Source organism: Neomonachus schauinslandi, chromosome 6 (assembly GCF_002201575.2).
Source record: "Neomonachus schauinslandi chromosome 6, ASM220157v2, whole genome shotgun sequence".
Classification (NCBI taxonomy): Eukaryota; Metazoa; Chordata; class Mammalia; order Carnivora; family Phocidae; genus Neomonachus; species Neomonachus schauinslandi.
The window spans coordinates 141,096,265-141,121,828 of record NC_058408.1 but is presented as its reverse complement, the minus strand read 5'-3'; the positions used below and the strand labels follow the sequence as shown (position 1 = coordinate 141,121,828).

Sequence of the window (25,564 nt, the reverse complement as noted above, 5' to 3'; positions counted from 1 at the left end):
GAAAGACATGTATCATATGATCTCACTGATATGAGGAATTCTTAATCTCAGGAAACAAACTGAGGGTTGCTGGAGTGGGGGGTGGGGTGGGAAGGATGGGGTGACTGGGTGATAGACACTGGGGAGGGTATGTGCTCTGGTAAGCGCTGTGAATTGTGCAAGACTGTTGAATCTCAGATCTGTACCTCTGAAACAAATAATGCAATATATGTTAAGAAAAAAAAAAAGAAGAAGAAGAAGGTAGCGGGAGGGGAAGAATGAAGCGGGGGAAATCGGAGGGGTAGACGAACCATGAGAGACGATGGACTCTGAAAAACAAACAGGGTTCTAGAGGGGAGGGGGGTGGGAGGATGGGTTAGCCTGGTGGTGGGTATTGAGGAGGGCACGTTCTGCATGGAGCACTGGGTGTTATGCACAAACAATGAATCATGGAACACTTCATCTAAAACTAATGATGTAATGTATGGGGATTAACATAAGAATAAAAAAAATAAAATAAAATAAAAAAAGGGGGGGGGCTGGTGAGGTCTAAAGCATGCCAAAGGCACAGGTCAGCCAGGTTTTGTCCTTTTTAAATGCTTTCCTGGAAGCTCCTCCCAGGGATTTCCACTTGTATCTCATTGGCTAGAACTGAGTCACTCAGTGTCCCCAACAGCAGGGAACTATGGAGAATCATTTTAGTTTTCCAACCTTTGTAGAGTAGAAGGCACGAGTAAAGGATTATGAATGCATTTTAGGTGCCCAACCCACAGTCTTACCATAAGAAAATATTCAAATCTGTCTGAGGACTTATTTTTAAGGGACTTTTTCTTATATTGGGATATAAGCGAGTAATTGAAAAGAATATGGATTTCTTCCTGTTTTGAAATGGACAAGTAAATAGAAAGGAATCTTCTGGGTCTCTGAATGTACAGTAGATGGGCAGAAAGGAGATATTGGAATAGTCGTGTGTTCAGTATAAATAGAAGCACTTCATGTCTTCTGGAGCCCAATATACAGGTTCCGAAGGGAACTGCGGTTAAAGGCATTAGGAGATGTCATGATATTTCAGATCTGCCTGAAAGATAAAATAATAAATCCCTGCTGAGCGTACAACTGACATTTGGGGAGAATCCATAAAAGATAATTTGGAACTCTTAATTAGAATGAGTATATTCCTATCAGAGGGTTATATGGTGTCAACTGGCAACTTGAAATTGGCAGCTGCTGTAAGAAAGGCTTTAGATAGAGTCAGCCATACTGCAGATTATGAAATCAGAAGAATTCACCTCCTAGAGTCTAGAGTTTATCTCTGTTTTGACCTGAGTGGTACTTTTCCTTCTCTTCACTGCTACTTCCCAATCAAAAACCTCATTTTTTTTTTAAAGGATCTGATTCTGAAAGATAAATAATTTATATCAGCCTTCCTCAATTTTCTTTTTAAACATACCTTTACAATTAAAAAGGCATTTGAGGAAATGATCCTTATTTTCAAGGAACTGTAAGTATAAGAAGAGAGGCATGGGAACCAAATATATAACATGAGTTATATAGTTTGCCCATATACAGAGAGCCAAAGCCTTTTGCCTAGAGGATCTATACTTGTTCCATTAAATCCCACTACTCTACAAAGACTGGGCTGAGTGGTATTCTAATAATTAGAAGACAGTTTGGGAGTGGTGGTAGTGGAATCAGAGGCAGGGAGAGCTCTGAAACTGTAGGGAGATGAGATCTGAATGGAAGGACGACCTTTATAATAAGATGAGCCATGCTCAACTGCCTAAGATTGAGCCTGATTCAGAGGCAATCTGCCTTATTATAGAGCCCAGTGAGTCTCCCTATATTTTCAGAGTAAAGGTTGGGGCAACTGAATCCAGGAAACACTTGGTAGAGGGCACATAATCAGTTGGAACAAAGTACAATATATAGGAAACGCATTCCCTATCTAATATTACAGTGCTAAACAAGCATATAGAAATGGAAACAGTAAATGCATTTCAACTTTCACAAAGTTTTTGATGAAGAACCATACGAAAGGTTCCTAAATCATTTCTTTAGCAGGAGAATGTTTTGTTACAAATAGAGCTGCCTTAAGAACAAAGATGACCAGGTATAATATCCTGAGTGACTGAGTCTAGGACTTTGATCAGTTTTCACAAATGATCTGAAACCGCACTGTCCAATAGAAATAAAATGTACACCATTTAGGTGATTTTAAATTTTCTTGTAGCCACATTTTAAAAAGCAAAAATAAATGAGTAAACTTAATTTTAGTAATGTTTTATTTGACCAATATACCCAAAACATTATTATTTCAACATGTGATCAACATAAAAAATTAGGAGGGTTTTTTTTCCCCCTTTTAAAGTCTTTGAAATCTGGTGCATATTTTACAATTACAACACATCACAGTTCATCCTAACCACATTTCAAGTGCTCAGTAGCCACATGTGGCTAGTAGCTCCTATACTGGGCAGCACAGACCAAAAAGAAAGATGTACAATATAATATTCAGATTTGCACGTGGCACGAAACTTTTCTAAGATGCTCTAAGTTAAGAGGAACAAAATGAAGAAAAAGCTCATAGGACAATTACGTAAGAATTTGAATCTATGCTTAAAATATATGAGATCTAGTATCCTTAAAGAAATAAATATGTCTTTGTGCCTCCAAACAAGAAATTTCAGCTTTTCATGATAGTGTCACAAAATGAATACACTTACTTAAAAACCATAAAATTCTCACACAACTAATTATTTGTGCATTTCTGGTTTCTATAATACAAGAAATTTATGAGAGCTTGATAATGTGGGGAGAGAGAAGTAAAATTAATATGGCAGTGAGATAGCCATATATAGATAAATGAATGGGGAAAAGTTAGTGATCTTCAGCTGAAAGTACAAAGGTGGGTGAATGATTAATGGAAGCATATAAACAAAAAAGTGAACTGTAGGATGATCAACAAATATACTGAGCAAGGAATTGGATCTGTAGGGCAATGAAGATAAATCTTATGTCCCTGATGGTTGATGATCAGATGATATAAATGCTAAAAGAAAGATACTTAAAAGGTCTTCGACAATTCTGCACACTACATACTTGCTGGTAGACCTCATGGGGAGACAAATATGCTATGTGTACTGCACCTAGAAGACACCCTGGTATGTTCCATTTGTTCAGTTGATCTCCTAGGAGGGTGAGAGGAGGATAAGTGATCCTTTTGAGATGCAAATATGATCCTTCAGTTGCCTCCTTAAATTTCTCAGTGGTTTCCTGTCACTCCTAGAACGAGGACAAATTCTTTGATGTGCCCCACAAAGCACTCCCTGGCCTGGCCTCTATTTCTCCAGTCTTCTCTTCTACGCTCCTGTTTGGCTTTAGCTGTGCTATCTTTCACTCCTTCACACTTACCATAGTCTGTCTACTACACAGCTTTTGAACATGTGCACCCTTCCCCCAACCCCCTTTACCACATGTATACCTGTACCTATCCCATTCTTCAGGTCTCTGTGGCAACCCTTAGCTTGATCACCCTTAGATACATTATTGGGCCTGACCCCTGCACCATGTCATGACAGGGTTGACCTCTGCTGGCAGTTTTCCCAGGGCTTTAATATCAGTTGACTCTCAGCTGGGTTTGACCAATGTGAAGTTCTGATGGGAAATAGAAGTGGACTGGGGAAGCCAGGGTATTCTTCCTGTTCCCCTCTGCCTTGGGAACAAATATTTTTGGCAGCTGCTATCTCTCCTCCAGGGCTCCATGCTTCTGCTAGGACAGGCCCACTATGTTTCCTGCTTATGCTAGGTGCTCTAGCCCCTGGCCTGTACTAATACCAATTCCTCCCCTCTGTTTTTCCAGCCTAACGTTGGTAGTGACCTGTGACTTTTGCTAGTATCTGAGTCGCTCCACTCTTTCCTGTTTGGTTTTCAGTTCTGCCACTGAGTAGCCATTCCCCTGTTTTGAAGGACCTCTGTTTCAAATACTAAGGTGTTTTCTCTTTCCTTATCAGACCCTGGCTGATACATCAACCAATCATCATTCCTCTAGAAAACTTTGCCTACTGAGCATAAGACACCTTGGGAATATTTTTTTTAAGATATTTATTTATTTATTTAACTTTGCCTAGTGAGCATAAGACACCTTGGGAGTATATTTTTTAAGATATTTATTAATTATTAATTAATTTATTTATTAGAGCGAGAGAGCGTGTGCACGAGCAGAGGGAGGGGCAGAGGGAAAGGGAGAAGCAGACTCCCCCCAAGCAGGGAGCCTGATGCGGGACTCAATCCCAGGACTCTGGGATCGTGACCTGAGCCAAAGGCAGATGCTTAACCAACTGAGCCACCCAGGCGTCCTGGGAATATTTCTCATAGTTGGGAATTCATACTTATATTTCTATGATAATTTGATAGGTGTAATCTTCACCAGTGTGTTTCTTTACCACAGACACTGTGATTGTTTTTGCTGATAGCACTTGGCATTTAATGGGTATTCAGTAAATGTTTCTGGGAATATTGAAGATGACTGACTAGCCTTGAGCCTCCATTTACCCTCAGCCTTTTTTCTTTTAGACTTCTAGGTTTCAGCATGACTTAGTCACAAAATGAGATTTACTGATAAAAGCCTGGTTTTAATATATTTTTTAAAGATTTTATTTATTTGTCAGAGAGAGCACAAGCAGGGGAAGCGGAAGGCAGAGGGAGAAGCAGGCTCCCCACTGAGCAAGGAGCCCGATGTGGGACTCAGTCCTAGGATCCCACTATCATGACCCGAGCCGAAGGCAGATGCTTAACCGACTGAACCACCCAACCGTCCCAAAAGCCTGGTTTTTACCGTAAGGGTTTTAGTTTACAAATATGGTACATAATGGAATAATGGCATTATTAAAAACATTAGAAGAACTTCTTACTCTATGTGTATAGTCAGTAACCTAAATAAAATGACTGTGATCCAAAATTTTACTTGTCTTATTTCCCTTTTGGTTTTGGAGAGTTTTAGAAGTCTTGCTGAATGATAGCTATCCAGATCTGTCTACAATTTATTGAATATACATACAAAGAGTCAAAAAGAGTTCCTAAAGAACATCTGAGACAGACAAATTATAAATACATTAGGCTAGATGCTTCAGAGCTGGCATTTTGGTGTGTTTGCTTAACGCCAGATGCCTTGCAGATAGCATTTTGGTGTTCCTATTTAACCATTTGCCATTTACAGTCTTAATCTTATCAAAAGGAAGAAAAAGATTAGAGCAAATAAAGCTTTTTTGAAAATGCCAGTTTTTATGAAAACTCTGGTTTAATTCAATTTGATAATATTTGTGAATACAGTAGGGACTCACTGGAATTTTAACCATATGTAATGTTCTGTAATTTGGCTTCTTAAATAAGCTAAATGCCTTTTAAGCTTTAGTAGTAAATCCTATGCAGCATTTCCACTCTTGAAGTTCATCTTGGTTAAAAATGAGGGATGCAGTTCTCTGTTTCATAGTTTCTTAGTGTGTTTAATATGATTGTGAAATACTGTGAAAAGAGTAGGAACTTAGGTTAAAATATAGAAACATCAACTCTCCAATCCGTGTAAGGCGCTGTGTGAATATGAAAAAGAAGCTGAGGGGCGCCTGGGTGGCTCAATCAGTAAAGTGTCTGCCTTCAGCTCAGTTCCTGAGATCAAGCCCCGTGTGAAGCCCAGCTTTGGGCTCCCTGCTCAGTGGGGAGCCTGCTTCTCCCTCTCCTTCTGCTACTCCCCCTGCTTGTCCTCTCTCTTTCTTTCTCTGTCAAATAAATAAATAAAATCTTTAAAAAAAAAAAAAAAGAAGGAACCTAATATGAGGTATAAGCAACGAGAGTATGATCTTTCTTTCAAGGAAGATAAGCAGTGAGGAAGTAAGATCAGCAGTATGGTGAGCATCAGTATTATAGTTAGCATTTAAGTGCTCTTAAGAGAGTTTCAGAACCAAATACTATGGAGGGGAGATAGCATTCTTCTAGGAAAACCAAGAAAGAATAGGAGGTGACTTTTGAGCCAAGTTTCCCGGGTATATGTAATATTTTGAGATGGTAGGGAGGGCATTTCAAGGTGGAGGACATGAGTTAAAAACCAAATAAAGAATGAGAATGTTTGAGTATGTTTCGGATATGTGTTGTCCAGGTTGATAAAGAATATGGTAGGGTATGGGGCGCCTGGGTGGCTCAGTTGGTTAGGCGACTGCCTTCGGCTCAGGTCATGATCCTGGAGTCCCGGGATCGAGTCCCGCGTCGGGCTCCCTGCTCGGCAGGGAGTCTGCTTCTCCCTCTGACCCTCCTCCCTCTCATGCTCTCTCTCTCTCATTCTCTCTCTCTCAAATAAATAAATAAAATCTTAAAAAAAAAAAAAGAATATGGTAGGGTAGGAAGATTATACAAAACAACAAGAAAAAGGTTGGACCGTATTACAGAAGTGCTTTAAATACCAGATTAAGAAGTTTGGCTGTTACTCTCCAAGACAGTAGGAGTTATGGAAGCTTTTAGAATGAAAGTGATCTCATCAGAATCTTGGTTAAAGGCATACTTGGCTCTGAATTCGAGTCTTAGCTAGGTCACTTATTGATAGCATGGCCTTAGTCAATGTCTTCAAACCCATCTCCACAAGCACTTTATTCCCCTATAAAATGGGACTGATAGTGCTTCACATGGATGTAGGAGGGATAAATGAAATCTCTATCTTAAAATGTCTAGTTCAGTATCTGGCATACAGTATGTAGTAATTAATAACTTTACTGAATCTGGCAGCAAATAGATAAAGTCAAGGATGATTTGACAAGGGAAGGACGTGAAATAGTAGGGGTGAGGGACAAGGAAAGTCTGAACCAGAATGTGGGCAATGAAAGTGGAGAATAGAATCAATGTGGCTTGGATACCACTGGAAATGTGGGGTTTGGGGAGAGTGAAAGAGGAAGCCAGAAGGACTGGAGCCTGAGGCGGCAGGAAGAAGAGAAAGAAGATCTCATTCCGGACATGTCGGGTTTGAGGTACAGTGGTTATCAAAGGTCGATCTAGAGATGGGATTTTGTTCATGTGCCTCTTTGATCTACTGTTTTTTGTTTTTATACATCTGATGCTGTCATTTAAGGTCTTGACATCTAGTAAGTTGAACACTTTGGTTGGGATTATATGCTCTGTTTTTAGGTCTCTTTTTCAAATAGGATAAAGAGAAGCAGAATGGTTTCACAAGAAAGTAGTAAGAATCTAAATATTTTTAAAAGAGCTTTTGAAAACAAGTTAAGAAAATAGTATTAATAAAACTTAAACACTGTTTTTGAATTCTATTCCTCAGGACCCTCCTGTCTGCTATGGTCTGAGTAATACTCATCCACTCAGTCCATACTTTGTCATGAACTAAAGCATCCTACTGAGGCACAGTAGCAGCTCCCCACAGAAAGCCACTTAGCCAAATAGCTCATTTCCCAAGTCATACCCTCGGATGCAGGTTGCAGAACGAGGAAATAAACACTGAGAAAAGTGTTGAGTGTTACCAGAGATCCTGCAGTAGCGTACACCTCCCTGTCCACATGTGTTCAGTCTCATAGTCGTTAGGAGCAGTAACAAGATCTGAGCACTTTCTTGTGCCAGTCATGATGGTAAGACTGCATCCAGCAACCGTGTAATTCTCTTAGCAGCCTCATGAGAATAAGGCATGCTTGTCATCTCCATTTTATATGGGAGGAAACTGAGACACGCAGAGAGAAAGTAACTTACCCAGATCCCCCAGCCTAGCAAGTGGTGAAGACGGTCTGCACACCCAGGTAGTGTGACTCCAGAGCTGGCGTTCTTAATTACTGTACCATCCCACCAGTGGTGGGTTCAGATCTGGGCTCTTTGATTCTAGTTCTGTGCCTGTAGGACAAGTTATTTCCTAGTCTCTAAAATAGAGATAATAGTAACAGTACAGGGGTTAAATATCAGTGAAACACTTGGCACAGTATCTGGCCTGTAATAACTATAATAGTAACTATTATCATCAAACTTGACCTAAATGCCACCTCCTTTGCTCCTATGTTTTTAGTGCTGACATTTTATATATCCTTTTAAATCCTTCCTATAACACAGTGAGGAGGACAGGGAAATAGCTTCTTCAGTCATGTGATAGTGTTTTTTGTTTGTTTTTTAAGACTTACGGGCCAAATAGTGACTTTTAAGAACATCAGCAATTAAAAAAAAAATCAAGTTTAATAAGGGCTCTTATTAGAAGAATGGAGATCAGCCAGCTGCTGCCCATCTCACATGAGGATTAAAACATGGACAAGCATTTAAATTTCAGGAAGGTTTAAGATAAATTAAGAACTTCATAGGAATAAACAGTGTTAGTGTCATAGCATAGAAAAAAAGCCTAGATATCTGTCATTAATAGCATAGTTTTAGAACATTTAGAAAGTAGTAGTATATGGGACTAACCTGAGATCTCTAGCACTGACTTTTTCATTTTACTGTAAGTGTGAAGTTCTGTCATTTACTAATTGAAGTTACTTTCAGATGAATAGACTAAAAGTAAAACTAGGCTGAAGGTTTTGTTCGTATCTTCAAACGGGCAAGGGCAAAGGGCAGCAACAACCACACTTAACTCCTATGTCCTGTTAAACAGTCAGTCTTTTTTAGTATTTCCATAAGGTGCTGTGTATTTCTCCACATAAATATTGAACATGACCTGATCAAAGTGGGTTTGGGACAGCTGTGTTTCTCATTTGTAAGCATGTTAATTTACATTGATACTGAATCGGACTAGACAAATAAGTGGTTATATTGAAAGCTGCTTATATATAAACAGTATGCTCTATACTGGAAAAGATAAGAATGTTTTATTAATCATTGTAAATAAGACTACTTCTGGGTAACTCATTATATTTCTTTAAAGGTTATCAAGTGACTCGTAGAGTATGGACAGATGGCTCACTTTCTAAATGAATGATGTGTGAATTATCTTTCATAAATCGATCAACACTGTGAATGTTATTAGAAGTCTAAGTGGGAAGCCATTGAGCATAAGGAAGCATAGGTATCATGAAGCAGAATTTTAATTTCTGTGTGATATACTCGTGTGAAATTTGAGCAAATGCATATTTAACAATAAAATCAGTTTCTGTAAGATAAAAATGATGTTTGGAAATTGGTATGAGCTATGTTTTTTGCCCATATAAAAAAAATTCAGAAAGCTATAAAGAAAACCGTGGAAAGCCAACCATAATCCCACTACCCAGGGAGACCCCTGTTAACTTTTTAGAAGAACTTTATAAACACAAGCATATACATACTATTCACAGGTTATGTTCATGGTTCCTTAAAAATGAGATCATGTCTTTTATAACCTGCCTTTTTTCCTACTTAACAATATACCGAGGGCCTATTTTTATTTCCATATACATGTGTTATTGTTTTTTTCTGCCTGATACTCCACTGTGTGACATATTTTATTTAACCAATCACTTATTAAGAACATGTAGACTTTCCCATTTTTTGATGTTGTAAAGAAATCTGTAATGTCAGTGTGAATATATTCATGCACATCCATTGTTTAAGTCATGGTTTGGCATACTTTTTCTGTAAAAAGCCAGACAGTAAATATTTTAGGTTTTGCAAGTCAGTCATAGTCACAACTACTCAACTCTGCTATTCTAACTCTAAAGCAGCTAGAAACAATACATAAATGAGTGTGGCTCTTTTCCAGTAAAACTTCTTTAAAAAACAGTCCACAGGTTACAGTTTGTTGACCCTTGATCCAAATGATTCTTTGGTCAGAGACTGTGCAGAAGTAAGAGGCTCTTTGTACATATTTCACAGTTGCATTCCAGCTAGAATAAGGTCTGTAGATTGTATCAGTGTTAATTTTCTGACTTTGATAATTGTACTGTGGTTATAAGAAAATGTCCTTGTTAAGAAACACACTCAAATATTTAGGGGTAAAGGAGGCATTATGTCTGCAACTTATTTTCAGATGGTTCAGAAAAAATATGCAGAGAGATACCCAAATGTGGCAAAATGTTAACAACTGGGAAGTCTGAATTCAGGATAAAATGGAAATCCTTTGTACTATCTTTGCATCTTTTCCATAAGTTTGAAATTATTTCAAGATAAAAAAAATAAGTAATCTGTCTCTAAAACTCTTTAATACTTCCTTAGTAAGATATAAATCCCCTACCGAAGTACAGTGATAGTATATGAAGCCAGGGGTAGACTTGGTGATTCAGAATCAGAGCTATTTGACAAAGAAATTTAAAAGGGCAACAATGTTCCATTCTGTTGTTTCCATAATAACCTCAGACTTCGCATACTTTTCAGAGCTTTTTATTTCACTGGAATGGTTGTATAAAATTTAAATTAGTTTCAAATCAGAGCATTAATGGAGACTTCAATCAGATTTAAAAAGAGAGAGAAGAAACTTAAGTGGATTGCAAGGTAGTTATTTTGATATGATTACTTTGATCATTTTTAATTTTTATTCTTTAGATCTCTTAGGTCAGTTTTGTATAATGGACTTCACTTTTTCAGCATATTTCTATATCTTTGTTGTCTCTTAGATGAGGCCACCAAAGGATGCGGTTCTAATTTACCATCTAATTGCTTTAGAGACCAGGTTATCAGAGAAGTGTCCGAGCTGGCATTCTGTTTTGAAGATTGAGGGGCCTCACTGTATTTTCACTCCCGAAAGGAGTCTTCCTGTTCCGCCTGAGAGGCAATGGAAGTGCCTGGATTGTGCCAGTCATTTATTCCTGTAATTTCTTTAATTTTGACAACCAGTGTGGTAGACATTAGTATCCCCTTTATACACATAAGACCCACGGTGGCTAAATCACCTGTCTGAGATCACAGAACTAGTAAACATTAGAGCCCAGATTCAAACTCAGCGCTGAATACAAGCCATCCCAGACATTTCAGTTTTTCTTCAAAAAGGAATTTTGAATCTGCCCTAGTGCTGAGGAGGGGCTGATTCCAGTGTTGGTTTGTTTTGTTTTGTTAACTATCCATTAAAAGCTGATCACTGAAAATTGAGGCATTCTACTGAAAAACTATTTACATGTAAAACTCCCAAGTGAGAACATTTAGGTTTTGTTCACTGTACTATTCAAATATGCCCCTTTAAAAACGTCTTTAAAAAATAATTTTTGTCATCATTTGGGACAGGGGGTATGAAAACTTCTGCAGTAGTGCTTCTTTACCTGACAGATTCTTTTTCATTTATATCTGGCTTATGAGTTTAAAAACTGTTCTAATTTAAACCTTTATGAAGTAAACTTTAACGACCTGTCTTTGGAAAGTTCCGTGGGAGTTGATAGTAATTTTTTTTTTAAAGATTTAATTTATTTATTTGACAGAGAGAGGCACAGCAAGAGAGGGAACACAAGCAGGGGGAGTGGGAGAGGGAGAAGCAGGCTTCCCGCCGAGCAGGGAGCCCGATGTGGGGCTCGATCCCAGGACCCTGAGATCATGACCTGAGCTGAAGGCAGACGCTTAACGACTGAGCCACCCAGGCACCCCAATAGTAATTTTTATGCCAAGATATATGCCATATTTGTTTCCAGAATTATACCTTCTATGAAAAAGACAGTACGATTAGGTATAAATTGTGAATCCTTGGGGCACCTGGGTGGCTCAGTCGTTAAATTGTGAATCCTCTTTGCTCATACAAGACAGTTTCAGAAAAGACTGCTAACGAATACGGTACTTCCTCTTTCCTGTTAGATGGTGGTGGACCTGAATAGAAGGTGGCTGAGAATGTACTTGGGTCCTTGGAAGCGCGCACACAGTTACCCAGTAGTTGAGGGTCCCATGGAGTATTTCAGTTTGCATCTTCTGTGTTGTCAAACCTGCCTGTGCTTAAAAGGGGGTTGGATTGATACAGAATGATCTTTCAGAGACTTAATATTTTCTTTCTTTTCACATGTGCCTATTTTCATTCTAGAACCTAGAAATTGTTTTATTAATTTCTCAGAATTATAATTTATTGAAATGTGCTTTATGAGCAGCTGTTTAGTAATAGTACTCTAGTTCTAGCTCTGTCACTTCAGAATTGAGCCAAATGTTACTTGTGTTACTTTACACTCAAGTGTGTTTGTGTGTTGAGGGGAGAGAAAGGGAGAAGGAAGAGTGGGGGAGAAGGAGAGAGAATGGCTGTGAACATGAGCATATGCTTTTCCTTGTGGTGGGATTGTCACTTATGGTTATAATTTTTAAAAGTGATGGGTGGTAAAATATGAAATCTGGCCCAAGATCTTCAACAGCAGGTTGTTGCTGCTTCTAATTGAGATGGACGGTAAGCTGTTGGTTCCTAGCCTGGCAGTAATTTGTGCTCTGTAACCATAAGCAAATTGGTCTGACATCTGGTATTCAAGGAAATGACCAGAATGTTACACCTCTGCCACATTTTGCGCTGAGTATGTTGTTTCCCTGGCATACAGCTCAGTAACTTAGTATAAAAGTTCTAGTTTTAGAAATCCTGAACTCTCAATTGAAATTCAGAGTTCAGAGATAAATCTTCAATAATGTAATCATAATTGCCTAGATCCCTGATATTCAGAATTCAATTTCCAAGCCCCAAAGCAAGCCAAGTAAAGGTAATCTCTACAGTGGCCCATCAGAAATAAGGGATTTTTAGTCACCTTCTGAAATTCGAGTTTGAGCTACTTTGACCAAAGGATCTGTATTATATTCTCATGAACACAGTGTCCAAATTTTGTAAACTCAGGTGGCTTTCTGACAGAAAAATTTGCTGCATTACTAGAATAGTTTCTGAAGACAACTTTTAAAATTTGCACAATCCCAGAAGATCCAGGGTATTTAGTTGGCATAAACAAATAGTTCTACTTTCAGGCATATATCTTCAAAAACTTGAATTTATAAGCTAATTGTTTTTAGAATCTCTGTACTTGTTATTCTAATTCTATCCCTGCTTAGGATGTGTACCCAACCAGAGGGCCCTTCAAGAAGAATAGGAATTAGGAAGCCAGGCCTAACCCTAGGTGGTGGCAGATTTTTAAAGGAGGGCAAAGCAGATCAAATCTCTGTCATGTGTGAGGAAGTAGGTGAAGCTAGAGACCTCACATGGTAGAGAAGAGTCCTGGAGGAGGACGAGAGGCTAGAGGCATTGACAGAGACATCCCACATCAGTTGCTATCCAGGCTCTTAGCCAGTCTGCAGAAACTCATCAGATAGTTGAAAGAGTGTATGCTTTCAGTTTTTAAAAAATGTAGGCAACAAAACCACTTCAGATCAACACAGTAATAGTTGAATACTGCAGTGAGTAGGGAATGCCCTTCTAAAAAATGTTTAATGATGGGAACAGAACTATGTAGACGGCTCCTTCTTCAAAGGCCACCTCTTGTAAAGCTAGATTCTGCCACTTAGCTGTCTCCTGTCAACACGCTTCTCAAAAAAGAAAGCTCCTATAGGAAGCCCTTCCATTGTTCCAGACCATCACTGCCCTGATGTAATCCACTTTCTGCCCATCTGGAAAGAGCCAAATTAAGTGTAGTTTGTCTTCCTTGTTTAATCTTGTTGTCCTGGGTCTTTGGTGGCTGGCTCAGGGCCCTTACCCCCTGCATAGGAAAGGGAAGGAAGGGAGAAAGGGGAATTAAGTTTCAATCTGCCCAGGTAGGTGGGAAAGAAGTAGTCCGCAGACCTTTCCCCTTGGATCCTGGCCCCTGCAGCCAGGCAAGCAACACCGCTAGGCTGAGCTTGCCCGGAAACTTTGAACTAACACTTGTGTTGCCCAAGTCAGACCTGTTTCTGTGCTTCTCATCATTTTGTCCATTACATGTAGGCATTTTCCTTTGTAACTACCCACTAGGGAGTCTGTCAGAGCAATCACTCTAAGTCACAAGTTGCTCATCTCAACGGTAGATTGCCCTGAGAAAACAACAACTATATGATTTTATTTTTAGAGCCTCAGTCTTCATTTAGCAATTTATGAAGTGCCCCTTTCTCAGCATTCACATTTTGGTTAAGTAAATAAAATGTATCCATGGGAGAATTCTGTTTCCAAACTCCTTCGGTTTGTGTTTTATGGCCTTGGCTTTTAGGTTTAGAGTACTTGAACTTCGGAAATTTGGATAATCTACATCAGTGACGTATAAAAGGAGAAGTACTTAATGGTTTACAAACATATGTATCTTTTTGAACCATTTGACTTTTTAGATTTCTTTTTTTTTTTCTTTAAGGGAAAAAAAACGCTTCCCCTTTTTGTGCTAGTATTTGTGAAATTGGGCATTTTTTTAAAGGGGCTTGAATGGACCAGTGTGGATTGAATATTATTCACATTCAAGTTTGCAGTCACATTATAGTATTAATTAGCACATCAAAATGCTTCTTATACCATAGTTACTTTGAGTATCTTGGGCATAAAATTGGTGGTGGAATTGATATTCTTCTTCTTACTTTGGAAAGGTCTTTTGGTTGAATGAACCAAGATTCCCTCCCTCTTCATGTAGACAGAGCTTGTCAAAGAGCTGTAATACTAAACTTCCTTCATTTTTTCAAATATGCCTAGCTGTCATGTCCTCCCTTCAAATTTACTGCTCTCATTGTTAGACACATTGCCTGCACTCCTGACCTGGCCTGATAAACTACTAATCTGTCAAGTGTCAAATTAAATTTGCTTTTTTAGGAATGCCTTCCTTGCTTTCTAGTTAGTTAGGTGACTCCTATTAAATGGCATATGTAGTATTGTAATTATTTGTTCTACCTACCTATTCTGTCTGCTTCCATGAGGGCAGGGAAGCCCATCTGTGTTGTTCACAGCTAAACCTCTAGGCCCAGTGCCTAACCATTTGAATGAGTGAGTGAGTCACTTGGTGCATTTCTTCCCATTACCTTTCTTCCTTGGTAGCTTTGCTGTAGGTTTTGTTAAATATATGTTTCTTAGATCAACATTGATTTTTCTGAAAGTGTTACACCACTTCATTTTGAGAAGAGTAGTTATAGAATACACCGATGTGTCTGAAGATCATGAGCATGTTTTTAAATTGTAATATAATGAGAATTCTGGTACAAAAGGTATTGGTTTACATCATGGACCAGGAAGACTGGGAATGGTTATTTGCACTTAAAAGCCTGCTGATAAAAGTTCCATTATATACTGGCGTTGTGTACATATGTATACAGATTGTTGTGCCATTTCTCCCATCCCTGCCCTGCTACTCTACTAAAAAAGCTGGGAAATAGTTCTCAGGATGTCTTTTTCAGAAACGTATTTGATGAAAAAATACTCAAAAGTATACCTGGTCATAGTAATTTAGGGTCTTTCACTTAGTGATCCTTTTTCTTGCACGTCTGGGTTTTTTTTTTTTTCCTCAATGTTAAAAGCTTGTATAGGAGAGAACAGTTTGTAAAAGAGCTATATTGATGTGTTATTAAAATATATCCTTTTCTTATCCATTGTATAGAATTATGTGCGTGTTAGGAAGGGATTAAAAAATCAATATGTTGTTTTCCCCCCATGTGAAAATACAGCATCCCAGCTGGGTCCAAGAAAGGCTAAAAGGATGTCAGAGTATGAGAACTCTTAAAGGCTATCTCGGTGTTTTTACTAAATTGCTCTCCCCAAGATAGATGCACATACAGCTAGAATTTTTTAACCTGTGTCTGACATTATTGGCAAAGTTAAATGCAGGCTGTCTGCAATCTTGTATGTATTGACTTGTGATTCAGCGCGTGTAATTGCTGTTTTAGTTAGTATGTGTCAGCAGTTCTTGGCAATTGATAAACTTTTTTTTTGTATATAATTCAGAAAATACTAGAAATAATATTTCTACTCCATTAAAATCTACTTTTTGGTTTTAACAAAATTGAGGCCAGTTGACACAGGCTAAGCCACACAGAAAACACTACATCCAACTTTTATGATGTATTTGTAGCTTTCCAGTTGAATAAATATAACACTTTGAGTTTAATGAGATATTGTCTCTGACTGTCTCTAACACAGTACCTGTTAAGTTAGAGCTTATTTGAAACAGATTTCTACCCAAACTAGCTAAAGCAAGAAAGAGGTACTTTTTTGGTGTTGCACGGATGCCACAAGCCGATGCGAGGGCCACTGTTCATCGTTCTGTGGGTTAGACTCTGCTTAGCTTTTAGCAGGAGTGTGGCTAGGCCTTAGAAACAAACTGGAACCAGAAACTAAACTACTGTCAGGCCTCCCTTTCCTCTCTGCTCCTGGCTGTTTATATGCCTTAATCTTCACTCTGCGGACTGGTTTTGTTTCCCAGTTCATAAGAAGATACACAGATGCCTACAGCTAGACTTATGTTTATCCCATTCAAGGAATCTCTGAATCTGATGAATTCCCACCATCCAGAAAAGAACTCTGATTGGTCCAGTTTGGGTCATGGTCTGGACCATGTAAGGAGGCAGAGCAGTGGAACCATGTTATATAAGTCTGGCTGTTCCCACCTTAACCATACTGGGAATTAGAGAGTTGCAGAGATAGACCCAGAGCAGGGGAGAACATGGCAAACATTAGTGTCTGTTTTACTAAGCACATAGTAAGTGTTTAATATGTACTAACCTACTAATTTCTTCTTTCTCTTATATCAGCCATGCCACAAAATATAGGTTTAAGGAACATATTTATAACAAATAGATATTAATAGAGGTTTGCAAACTATATACATTTATTGCAAAATGATATATTGTAGGATTTTTTCTCTATTAGATATCAGAATACATAGGATTCTGTGATATGTTCTATGAAGTGCTGCTGCTTTTTCCTAGTAAAATGTGTTGTTATAATCAGGGTAAGAATTTTCTCTCCCATTAAATCTCAGCTAATACCATCATGATGATTTTAATTTTCTGATGTGCTCTGAACTCTTGTCTCCATCTCTTTGCTCTAGCAATGTTACTGTGACCTAGAATGACGGCCTCTCCTACCACTTCCCACTCCCCCTGCCCCCAACTCCCTACACTAGTCAAATTGTTCTCATGCTTTAAGATAGAACCTAAATGTCATTTCTTTATATGAAGCCTGCCCCAGACCCCTCATCCAGAGGCAGTCTTCACTTCCCCCTGAATTCCCATAACACCATATCCATACATGTCTTGTGGCCCATTGTGCTTTGCTCTTGGAATATCATTTAGATATTAATCTAAATCCCATATTAATCTAAATCTATATTAATCTCTAGAACAATGCTAACAAACATTTAAATATTGACCACGATGCTTCCAATCCTCCAATCCTCTGATGAAGGTAGGATCCTTGTGGTCTGAACAGTCTCAGGATCATGGAGTTTTTACAGTTTACATCACCACAGATTTGGATTTGGAGGACTTGGCTTAAGACTTCCAGACAAATTCCATGAAGTTAACCAGATGACTGCTCCAAAGGGAAAAGGTTTTGTGACCCCATTTATTACCTCCCCATTTATTATTTACTATTTTGATCTACACTTGGGACAAGAAGGTTTACCTTGAAGAAACATAGAAAGCAAACTTGCATATCTACAGAGATTTTGATGGAAAAATTTTATAGAGGTTAACTTTTCCTTAATTGTAGCTTATCTTTTGCAGTAGGGGATCACCCAGTTTGGTTGAACTTAAAAATATCCAGTTGGCTTCTTATAAGAAAGGAAAAGTTATTACATGATGATTATTGAAATTGACCCCAGGTCTTCCACCTTAATGTATACCTGTATTTGTTACACAGACATTTTGCCTTCACTTTCATCCCCCCCTTTCTCTTTTTTTAGTAAAGGTATCATGACCAGGGGTATCTGGGTGGCTCAGTCAGTTAAGTGTCCAACTGTTGGTTTTGGCTCAGGTCATGATCTCAGGGTTGTGAGATCGAGCCCCACATCAGACTGCATGCTGGGTGTGGAGTCTGCTTAAGATTCTCTCTCCCCCTCTGCCCCACCCCCCCTCAAAAAAAAAAAAAAAGATTTCATGCTCAGCCCCAAAGGACAGTATAATATTGTTCCATGTTCATTTTTTCTTCACAATACTTTATTTGTCCATAAGAAATACAGTTTTTCTCACCCTACTGTTCTTTTTGGCCCCTTCCTTTTACTTTCATCTGATATATCTTTAGTCTCCTGCATAGAGGAAACTTTATAATGAAATGAAAACTTAAAATTTTGTGAAAAAGTAGGTATTTACCACCATTAGTATAATTTCTACCTCTTTGGAAGTAAAGACCATGCTTGAGCCCATTGTACTTCTAATTGGTTTGAACTGGCAGCTATTCTTTTACCTACTGTTGACACCAGTCACCAAAGAGTCTTTTCTTATTAGACAGGTTTTTATTTTATTTTTTTAAGTCTATCATAAACTTAGCCTCTCAGTCTTGATCCTATAAAACTAATGTTTGCCCGATATAAGATAGTTTAAATATTCTAATGTCCTGAATTGATGTTTGTGTCATAATAGTTTGCCTTGTTCATTTGCAGCAGACTGGTTTTTAAATTTCCTTTTGCATTCCCATTTTTGACTAGTAGTGCTGAGTTTTGCTAATAACAGTAATAACAACTGAACCTTTTCAGAACTCCACATTTGAGATAGATGTCTCATTTTACCAATGATATTCAGAGAGGTTAACATTTGCCTCAAGTCATCGTCAAGGATTATTATAGACATCAACATGTAGATACTTCACCCCTAAATATTTCAGTATGAATCTTCAAAAAATGGGCATTTTGGGGGCGCCTGGGTGGCTCAGTCGGTTAAGTGTCTGCCTTCGGCTCAGGTCATGATCCCAGGGTCCTGGGATCGAGCCCCACATCTGGCTCCTGGCTCAGCGGGAAGCCTGCTTCTCCCTCTCCCTCTGCCTCTCCCCCCTGTTCATGCACTCTCTGTATCTCTGTGTCTCAAATGAATAAATTAAAAATAAATAAATAAAAATAGGGCATTTTACATAACCATAATAACCAATATCACACATAAGAAAATTAATAATTCCCTAATTTTACCTGATAGTCTATATTAAAATGCCCCAATGTCCCATAAATATTTTTGTAGCCTTTTTTTCTTTCTAAGCTGGTATCTGATCAAGATTCATGTATAACATTGGGTTGTTACATCTCTTTAGTCTCTGTGTCCTGTTTTGTTTTTTTAAAATCTAAAACAGTCCCTCTACCTTTGCGGGGGGTGGTGGTATTTGCTAGAAGGTGATTTCTCTAATCTTATAATTTCTTCTGCATTTATATTAACTGGCTTCTTTTCGGCAGGAGGCAAAGGGTGGGTAAAGGAAACCTTCCCTTCAACTGGGTGCTAAATAATATGTAAACAAATGGATAAATGAATTTAAGAGCTAACTGCAGAAGCCGTACTTACATAAATTCTGCATTTAAAGTGAAAGCTATGTTGTTGAAAGAAAAAAACTCCCAAGAAAAACAAAAGGCTCTACAAAACAGAAACTGTAATAATGCTCAGCTTTACAATTAATAATGTTTATATGGTTGCAGTAATTATAAATAAACACTGCTGATCTTTAGCTTTTAGAATCAAATTTGATAGCTTAATTTTAGTTAGAAAGGTAATAGTTACCAACTTTGACAGAGTTTAGAAGGTAGAAGGTAAAGAGGAGAGGTGAAGGGAAAGATAGAAGTCCTAATATCAAGAAAGATGAAATAAGAAATAGAAGTATAAGTGTATTAATTAAAATTATAAAGAGTTTATGTAGAAGAACTAAAAATAGTGATGAACTCTACTGTATTTGGGGAGAGGAAGATGGGGCTACATCCTTGTCTGTAATAGTAGGAAGTCAGCAGATTGTCTCAAATTTGATACATTAGGAGATAATAATATATTCCCTAGAGGAAGAAAAGGTAATCCCTAAAAACTAGGTAGTTGCTGTGGTGTGGGAGTGGGGGGCTTAGAAAAAGAGGACTGTTGCTTTTTAGTATAAGTTATTTTATGTATTTGATTTTTTTTAACCACATGCAAGTATTTGACAAAAATTAAAAGTTTATTCATATTCTTTTGGTGATTTAACAGTACATAACATTAAAACTTGGGTTACATTTTCAAGTGTTTTTCTTTTTCAGACACAGTTTGTTCTTCTTATAATTATATCTGGTTTAATCCTGTATCTACAGTGTAGTATTTCCAGTTATCTGTACATAAGAGTCAGGATGCATTTCATTGACATAAGTTAAATGGAAAAACTGTCTAAATGTTGCTGTCCTTCCTGATTGACTTAAGGACCATCTAAATTCACCCCAAGTTGTTTTTATTAAATTAAGTAAATTGGAAAACTAAGGGCTATCTGAATGAATTATCAGTAATCTATATATTTAAGTATCTTAAGACAAAAATGGTATATTGGGGGTTTTGTTTTTGCTTTATTTTTAATAGCTTTATTAAGGCATCATTTAAATGCAATAAATTCACTAAGTATACAGTTGGTGAATTTTGGTAATTGTATGCAATCATGTAACCTTCACCCCAATCAAGATATAGAATATTTCCATCACCTTGAAAATTTTATTTGTGGTACTGTATGCCCTCAGTCTGCAGTCTCCAACCCCCAGTCCTTGACAAGTATTAATCTGTTTCCTGTCACTATAAATTTTGCCTTTCCTAGAATTTCATACAAATTGAATCATAGAGCATATGGTCTTTTGTGTTTGACTCCTTTCACTCCACATGTCTTTGAGATTTATCTATGTTGTGTGTGCTGTATATAGTAAGCCTTGAAATCAGAGAGTGTAAGTCTTATATCCTTGTTCTATTTAAGGATGGGTTTGGGTATTCCAGGTCCTTTACCTCTCTTCGACTTTGCCTCTCCAAAGGCCTGCAGAGATTTCTGTTCAAATCTGTAGGTAAATTTGGGAAGAATTGGCATCTTAACAGTAATGAGTTTTTCAGTCTGTGAACATGGTATCATTATCCATTTATTTTGGTCTTCTTTAATTATCATTTGCAGTGCTTCATAGTTTTCAGCATACAGATCTTGTACATCTTTCATTAAATGTAACCCTAAATATTTTTTATGCTATTGTAAGTGAATTTGTAGTCTGTGACCTAATTTCACTTATTAATAGTTGTTTTGTAGATTTCATAGGATTACTCATGTATAAGATCATGTTATTTGTAAATAAAGACCGTTTTTCTCTTCTCTTTCCAATCTCTATGCCTTTCCTTTTTTGTGTGTTATTACCCTGACTGTACCTTCCAGTATAATACTGAATTGAAATGGTAAAAGCAGAAATCCTTCTTTGTTCCTGATCTTAGGTAGAAAACATTGTGATGTTACCTGTAGAATTTTGTAGATGCCCATAATCAGGTTTAAGAGTCCCCTTGTATTTTTAGTTTGTTCGGGACTTTTATCATGAATGGATGTTAGGGGTTTTTTCTTTTTTCTTTTTTTGTTTTGTTTTTGTTTTCTTAATATGGTAAATTATATTGATTGATTCTTGGCTGCTTAAATCAGACTTAAATTCCTGGAAATCAACTCCAGTTGTTTTTTATTATTATCCTTTTTACATATTGTTAGGTTAAATTCCCTAAAAATTTTTTTAGGAGATTTTGCTTCTATGATTGAACATTAGAAATATTAGTCTGTAGTTCTGCTTTCTTGTTTTGTGTTTGTCTGGGTTTTAGAATTAGGGGATAGCATTGGCCTTAACGCATGATTTGGGAAGATTCCAGATAAGATTGCTATTCTTCCTTGAGAATTCACCAACGAAGCAGTCTAGACCTGGAGTTTGGGGGGTGGGGGTGGGGATGGCGGGGTTATGAATTTGATATAAATAGTAGATATGGCAGTATCCAAAATTTCTGTCTTCTGGGGGTTTTGTCATTTGTATCTTTTGAGGAAATTTTTCCAGCGCATCTATCTAAGTTGTCAAGTGTATTGGCATAAAATTGTCCAAAATATGGCCTAATTCTCTTAATGTTTGTAGATTTTATAGTGATGGTCCCTCTTATTTGATTTTGGATAATGTGTCTTTTTTCTTCCTGAGTCTGGCCTAGAGGCTTATCATTTTTATTATTTCATTAATCAGCTCTCATGATCTCATGTTTTTATATTTCATTGATTTCTGATTTGATGTAGGAACTAATTATACTAATTTTGTATTTTTCGCCCCTAGTATAAGCACTGAAAGCTATCAGTTCCTAGTAAACACAGCTTTAGTTGCATCCTACAGATTTTAGTAATTTGTATTTTCATCATTCCATTCAGAATGTTTTTTAAATTTTTCTTGATTCCTTCTTTGGCCATGAATTATGTAGAAACGTATTGTTTTTACTTTCCAAATACTTGGGGGTTTTCCTAGTTATCTTATTGTTAGTTGACTTCTAATTTAATTCCATTCAGAGAACATATCTTGAATTTCAGTCTTTTAAATTTATTGACACTTATCTTATGACCTAGCACATTCTGGTGAACTTATTATGTGCACTTGAATGTGTATTTGTCATAATTAGGTATGTTCTTTAAATGTCACTTATGTCAGGGATGAATGATAATGTTCAGATCATCTTGTCCTTGCTTATTTTTTTCTGGTTATATTGGTTGCTGAGAAGGGTGGAGAAACAAGTTACACCTCTAATGGCAGGTTGGGTAAGGGAATAATTACAGAGGGACGTGCATACAAGGATAGTAATTTGTGACCATGTTTTATAACCTACCACAGGGTTCATTTTACCTCTCCTCTGTTTTTGTATATATTTAAAATTTTCCATAATAAAAATTTCAAAACCAAAACCTCCCAGGTAATAAGATGTTCCATATTTCAGAGGGGTACATGCCACATGCAGATACATAAAAAATATTTAGGATTTCTGTTTTATTTTCACCTCATCATTTAAAGAATTATATTTTGGCATATGTTTTATAGTGCATGGTATATCCAATAGTCATATATATAATTTTAAAAAATAAATACCTGTGTATGGAGGAGAAATTTTTATTTTTGGCTATTCTTGTTTAAAAATAGTTTCATCCCAATGGAGATGTCAGTTTTGTTCCAGAAGTCATGGTATCATTTGAATAGTCTTGTAAACTTGATCATAAATTTCACATTAAAAATTTTTGTGTGATACTCATTTTTAAATGTTTTGTCAGGTTTTTAATTATGAGGTGTTTTTATACTTTTAAAACTTTTGCTGTCAGAACTTAAATTTTTAAGTTTCTGTTTCAGAGAAGGCTGTACCTATAATCCCAAAATTAGACACGTCAGCACTGTGAGTTTAGAAGGAAGCAAAACAATCTTAACCAGAAAAGAGGCAGAAGAAATAGTGTCTTAAGTTTGGTTCCCTGTGTAAGTATGAAATCAATAGCATTTACTATTAACCAGTAGTAAAAAGGGGGGGCGGGCAGTAATGTATTATCTGCCCTTATTTTTCCTCCTGAAAACCTTATCCTTTTCCATCTGGAATGTTTACTTCAAGAATCATTTGAGATAAGAAAAGCAAAGGGAATAGTCTGATTGGTATATAGCAAATAAATTAAGTCAGTTACACAAAACCTATACTAGCCTCAATTCCCTTCTCAACCCCATCCACCCAACCTCTATTCCATGTTAAGAACAAAGAGAAATCACAAAAAACACATTCAAAGTGTTTTTTAAAACTTACAGTTCTCAGACTCATACAATTTAGTTTTTGCCCATTTGGTACTATTAACTTTCTCATATTAGAAAATGTTACATTATAAGTTTTAGTTTTGGCACTCTGTATATTAAGAATCTATTTATGTTTGTGGATTTGAAAGAATGTATTCTTAAGGGCTTTTTAAAAGTGAAAACCACTATTAACATTATAAGGTGATTATTTACTGTATCATAAGGCAAGAATTGGACAGAGTTTTTTTGGAGGTTTAAATACGTATGTTTTTTGGAGGGTTTTTTTGTTTGTGTGTAAACCTTTAGATAATCAAAAACTTGACTACATCTCCCATTTCTTGAGCATAATGTGATTAAGATTTTACTTAATCTAAAAGCAACTTTACAAAATCTAGTAACATCCATATTAAAAAACAATTTCCAGTTAGGTCTCTTTTACCAGCCAACACCATCAGGTAGGAGAATTAAATTTCTGGCTTTTAAAAGTAGGGTTTATTTATTAAAGTAATACAGACAGTGATATATTAGGATATTAGCAAGTTATTTGGCAGAGATCTCCCTCATGAGATCTCTTGAAGACCAGAACTAAGAAACATGGGCTGAATGATAATACAATTAGACTGATTTGTAATTTATTTAACTCAATAAACACAGATTGAATTCTTGTCATCTAGAAGGATGTAGCATTCAATCTGTTTTTTTAAATCAGTAATTTAAATGAGGACATAACATGTTGCATTGTCTTTAGTTCACAGATGATGTGAATCTGGGACACATATTTTGATAAATTAGGTGACATTTGTTTAGAAAACAAAATGATCTTGATAAGTTAGAAAAGGCTATCTCATTAATAAGATACCTGTTAATAAAATGTAAACTCTTTTATTTTGCCCCCCCAAAGATAATTTAACAATATATCATAAAAAAAGAGGTTCCAAAGCACATCTAATGACATAGAAGATATTTCCCATTATATTTCAAAAAAGCAAGATTCAGAATTATATTCACAATCGGATCTTAATTTTGTTAAAATATATATATTAGAAAGTATACAGCAGTTCTGGATGGTATGATTAGGAGTGTTTTCTTTTCATTTTGCCTTTCTATTTCCAAATATTCTACAGTGAGAATGGATCTTAAATAAGACATGCTGAAGATAAAGTATGTGTAATGTTTTTGAACCCCGTATGTGTAGTCTGAGCACGTGTTAACATTGTCACAATAAAAATCTCCTCTTTTGTCTGTAAAAATAGTCACCATGGTACAAAAGTCAGCATCAGCTACAGTGTTCTCAGTGGGCTAATGTTTTCTCACTCCCCTACCATGAACCCATTGTTTTCATTTTTTTCTCTTTATCAAAGGTTGAATTAATAAAGGGGAATTTACAAAGTGTCGGACTTACACTTCGTCTTGTCCAGTCAACTGATGGGTATGCTGGGCATGTCATAATTGAGACGGTGGCCCCAAACTCGCCTGCTGCACTTGCAGATCTTCAGCGGGGAGACCGACTGATTGCTATTGGAGGTAATTATGCTAATATGCAACACACATCACATGTATAGAGAAATCAGTGAGCAAATGTGGGAGTTTTCCCTATCTTCATTCTTTCTATGAGCACATGTTACTTTTATAATGGAAAGAGAATAACTTTATTAAAAATAAAAATCTGAAGGAAGCCTTAATTTACAATACATATGCCATTTTAGTCCTTATGTATAAATCTGTAAAATACTTCATTTTTAGACCACTCTTCGGTAAACTTCTCTAATTTTCCTTTCCATCCCATCTTCTATTCCTCTAGTGTTTAATGAATATGAAAGAAAGGGCAGGTCAACAGTTCCTTCTGTATAACCACCTAACTCCTCTGGGCCTAAAATTGACAGTATTAGCACTATGACCCCCATCACTTAGGACTAGATAATGAACAGGAGAGAGACTAATATTTCTTGTCCAAGAGGGCACACTTGAACTGTCCTGTGGCCCCATACTGATGGCTCTGTATTGTCCCTGATTGGCCAGCCATTTGTTAATATGCAGTCATTAGAGTACAGCCCAAA

At 36.9% G+C, this 25,564-nt stretch overlaps 1 protein-coding gene across 1 annotated transcript in view; it reads left to right on the top strand.

Moving 5' to 3' along the window:
- PDZD8 (PDZ domain containing 8) overlaps positions 1 to 25,564 on the top strand; it is an 84,085-nt gene that overhangs the window by 51,546 nt on the left and 6,975 nt on the right. The window contains exon 4 of the mRNA XM_021699852.2: positions 24,869 to 25,031. Coding sequence (XP_021555527.1) covers positions 24,869 to 25,031 — 163 coding nt within the window. The remainder of the gene's footprint in view (positions 1 to 24,868; positions 25,032 to 25,564) is intronic.